A 4,170-nucleotide genomic window follows, 5' to 3' on the forward strand; every position below is an offset into this window, starting at 1 on the left:
TAAGGTCTGATTTTTAGGCTAAAAGTGTTAAATAGTCAAAGTTGACTTTTTTTTAAGCATAATTTTTCTGTTAGTGTGTGATGTTTAAGGGTGGCTGTAAGGAGCGATCAGTCCTTGTTATGGCAGGTGGAGTGTGATAGATGTTATGCTGGCTAAGAATAACTATGTCTTGGTTGTAGTTTATCTTGCATCTCTAATTTAAAAAACAAGACCAGCGACAATAGTTATTTTAGGGGGCTGAGTAGACTCAACATCACTAGAGACAAAGTATCTTTTGAACACCATCTGCAAACTGTTCTATCTCTTTGTATGATTCACCTTTCATTTCTCCAACTCAACCTAGATGGAATTCATAGACTGGCTGATCTTCTCCATCATATTTTTCTTGTAGTTGGTCAACTTAGCGAGCTGATTTTTCAACTTGAACTAGTTCTCCTGCTTGTTCTCAGTGCATTAATCATCTCAATTTTTCATCCTCATAGAGTATTTGGTTATTCATCCCACTGATTTGAGCCTCCATAATCTCCCAATTGTAATGTATTTGATCAAAGTCATTAGGAACTTCCCATGAAATTTCATCACCTTCCTACCCAACATTTGAGAATTGTACAAGCTAGCAAGGGTTTTGGGTATTTCAAAGTCACTAGGGTAGTTAAGGTGGACCTTGGGGAAGGGGGTTGATAGGACAGTGGAATTCTTAGGTGTCCAAGTCAATTTCGTGGACTACGTGGAGATAAAATCCAAAACATCAACCAAGTAATCTTTAGGCTACTCCATACATAAAGATAAATGCTTATCTTCCTAAAGACTAAATTTTTATTTTAGATAAATTTTAATAGGAGGCAATACCAATTTCTCAATTATGTCATGCTAGATTTGGAAAGTTTAAGTCTAAAAGGTTCAAAAAAAGTTTAGCAAACTCTAAGGTTTTTAACTCATAGGCCGAAAGAAGGGCGGAGAATTGGACTAAAGGTACGAGGAACAAGGCATTGTGGGAAGTGGGTAGAAATTTTAGATAAAAAATAATGCAATTGGGAATTAATTGAGGAGAAAATTTCAGAAATTCATGGCCTTGTGCTTTCAGACGAGGAGAAGAATGAAATCCTCACTAACCGGGCGTCGATGAAGGAGTCCTACATTCAGATTGTGAATATCTTTGTTGGTCTAGATTTCATTATACCATTTTCAATGGTAAAAGGCTGCATGCATAGTACCTAGAAGTGTCCTTAAACATCGTGTAAAAAATTATACGATATGTTGAAGTAGTAAAATTTCGCTTAAACATCACACACTAATGCTTCATTCTTAGGGTAAAATTGTTAAATAGTCAAAGTTTGACTTACTTTTCCAAGCTTAATTTCTTGATTAGTGTGTGATGTTTAAGACTGGCCGTAAAACTTGAAATAAGTAAGATCCTCACTTTGCTACAATATCTGATTTATCTTTTGATGCAATTAAACCATTCAATCCTTTCAAAAGATTAAATTATACTCTCCAATACTATTTTGCACTTCATCTATTAGAATCCATTAATACAGCAAGCTCAAAAGATTTATAATTTTTCATTTTGTTTGTTTACTTAATGATTACATTTGGCTTAAACTTAGGTTGGATTAAAGAAGTATGTGACATTGACTTTCTTTTCTTCAACTGCAGTTATACTATCATGTAAATTCTTCATCATATACAAGGTCGTGACCCGTTTCATGTCCAATCGTCAGCAGCAAAACCATAACAAAGCTACTTTCCCGTTGCCTCCATCAGATGTACATTTAGAGGTGAAAGGAATAGGTCAAACGGTACAAACAAATGCGATTGTAGATTTGACTTCAGCTCTCTCTTCCAACTGGGTAGTAGCGCCTACACAAATTTACACAAACCTCCCACTAGATCAGATAGCTTATATCAAAAGCTATTGTCATGGGTCTCCTCCAATTGGAGAAGGAAGCTTTGCAAAAGTTTATAAGGCGGCCTTCCAAGGTAAAGACTTGGCTATAAAGGAAATAGAACACAAGTCACCTGACACCAAAATGTGGGTGGAGAATGAAGTTGAACTTCTACAAGGATTGGAGCACATTAACATTAACAAGCTGTACGCTTGGTGTATAGAAGCAAGTATATCATACTTGGCTTACAAGTATATAGATGGATGTACTCTTGATGACTATTTGAGAGGAATTTGTTTAGGGTTCAACTACAGCTGGAACCAGAGCTTCAGAATGATAATGGGTATAGCCAAGGGAGTTGAATTCTTACACACGAATAAGATCATTCATGTTGATATCAAGCCTCAGAATATCATGTTGGATAGTAGTGACAATGAGGCAAAGCTTGTTGATTTTGGGTTTTCTAGGCATGTGGATTGGGAGGGGACACACAGGTCAACTGATAAAATAATAGGTACTAAAGGATATTGGGCTCCAGAGTATTGCTGGAATAACAAGCTCTCTTACAAACACGATGTTTACAGCTTTGGAGTTGTTGTGTTGGAGATAATAACAGGGCAGAGGCATGTTGATCAAGCACGAAGTTCAAGTCAGTTTCATATTCCAGGGTATGTGAGGCACATGATTGAGAACAATCGTTTTGAAGAAGCTGTGGACACTAGACTTAAAGAGGATGGATGGGACATCTTTGCTGTAGAAGAAGCCTTTGCTGTTGCTAACATAGCTGTAAGATGTGCTCATCCTGATAAGCCAGAGCGGCCTGATATGAACGGTGTGGTCGCTGAACTCACTTCGATGGAGAGCAGAGCCCACAAACATATTAGTGTTATAGAGGAGATAGAAGAAATTTCAAGCTTAATGTCTAGATAAAACTTTTACATGGTCAGGGTTTCTGGTTTAACTTTCGGTTACCTTGTTGTTGGTTGGTCTAGAGCGATATTTGGAGTCCATGATAGAAATATGTTAAACAGTGATATTATGCTGAATTTGCAGTATGTGTGCAGTACATTTCTACAATTTCCTTCTTTCAGCAATTCCAATCAAATGTAAATGTTCCGCTTAATCGAAAATTGAATTTATTCTCAACATAACATTTCCAGGTGATATTAAAAAAAAGTGAAAAATGTAGTGATAGTTAATAATTTAGCCGAAGAATAGATGAAGAAATGCAGTGATAGTAAAATAAGTAAGTGTTTGAAATTATGATAGATATAGATCTTGGTTATTTCTAATTTCATATCTAGTTCTAATTTTGTTGATCAAGTATATTGTAATTAAATCAGGAGTACAAAATTCAGAGCTTTGTCAATCATAATTTCAGTACAAACTTTATCTTGCTAATTGATTAACTTTTAATATCTTTGTTTCTATTTTTAAATTTTTTTGATAGTTTGTTGTTCATTCTTTCATATTAGAGAAATTACTTATTCACAACAAAGATGAGCTCTCTAACTTCAGCTTTAAACTCCAATTATTCATTGACCTTTCATGTTAGTCCAACTAGAAACTAATCATATCAACACATAAAAATAGATTATTAGTTCCATTTCAACATTGGTTTACAAGCACAAATAAGATTAGATAGGGCATATATAAGTCTAAAATCACATGTTTTCATACTAGTTATTTTAAGAATAAATCATCTATACACTTGGATAACTCTTGCTTATATCCTAGGCACACAAGCCTTTACAAACTTCTCATTGATAGAAATTATAGGTTGGTGCATCACATATTACATTTTGAGTTCTAGTTCTTTTAAAAAAAATAAACCACCATCAATGATGAAAAGTAAGGATCTTGTACTCCTTTTATCATTATTGGTAAAGAAATAAGTATAAAAATTTGTGCTATCTTAGGGCCCATTTGGTTGCTAGAATAGGAAGAGAAAATTAGAATATGTTTTATATTCGTTGTTTGGTATGCTCAATCAGAATTGGGAATAGGAAGAAATATTCCAATTTTTCTACTAAAATAAGCATATCATGTCAAAAAATATATGTTATTCAAATAGGTCATTCCTACTCCCTATCTGATTTTTTCAAATTACATAATGTTTTCAAATCTGTTGTGATTGTGTACGCATAATTTTTTCAAGTATTATCATGGAGACTAATTTTGCGTTTTTTTGTTAATAAATAAACATATTTTACTAGTCTAATGAGTTCTTTCTTTTAATTTTTAAAAAAAAAAAATTATAATATTTTTTAATAATATCTATTTG

The 4,170-nt window shown here is 33.7% G+C and overlaps 1 protein-coding gene across 1 annotated transcript; it reads left to right on the forward strand.

The window, feature by feature from the left end:
• Nucleotides 1–1,706: 1,706 nt before the first annotated feature.
• On the forward strand, nucleotides 1,707–2,816 carry LOC149544025 (putative serine/threonine-protein kinase At1g01540). Its single transcript, XM_089795876.1, has one exon. It carries the CDS (start codon nucleotides 1,707–1,709, stop codon nucleotides 2,814–2,816), a length of 1,110 nt encoding a protein of 369 aa, XP_089652002.1.
• Nucleotides 2,817–4,170: the final 1,354 nt, after the last annotated feature.

This window comes from Cupressus sempervirens, chromosome 8 (assembly GCF_028749045.1).
Source record: "Cupressus sempervirens isolate cs-2001-9-10 chromosome 8, ASM2874904v1, whole genome shotgun sequence".
Lineage (NCBI taxonomy): Eukaryota > Viridiplantae > Streptophyta > Pinopsida > Cupressales > Cupressaceae > Cupressus > Cupressus sempervirens.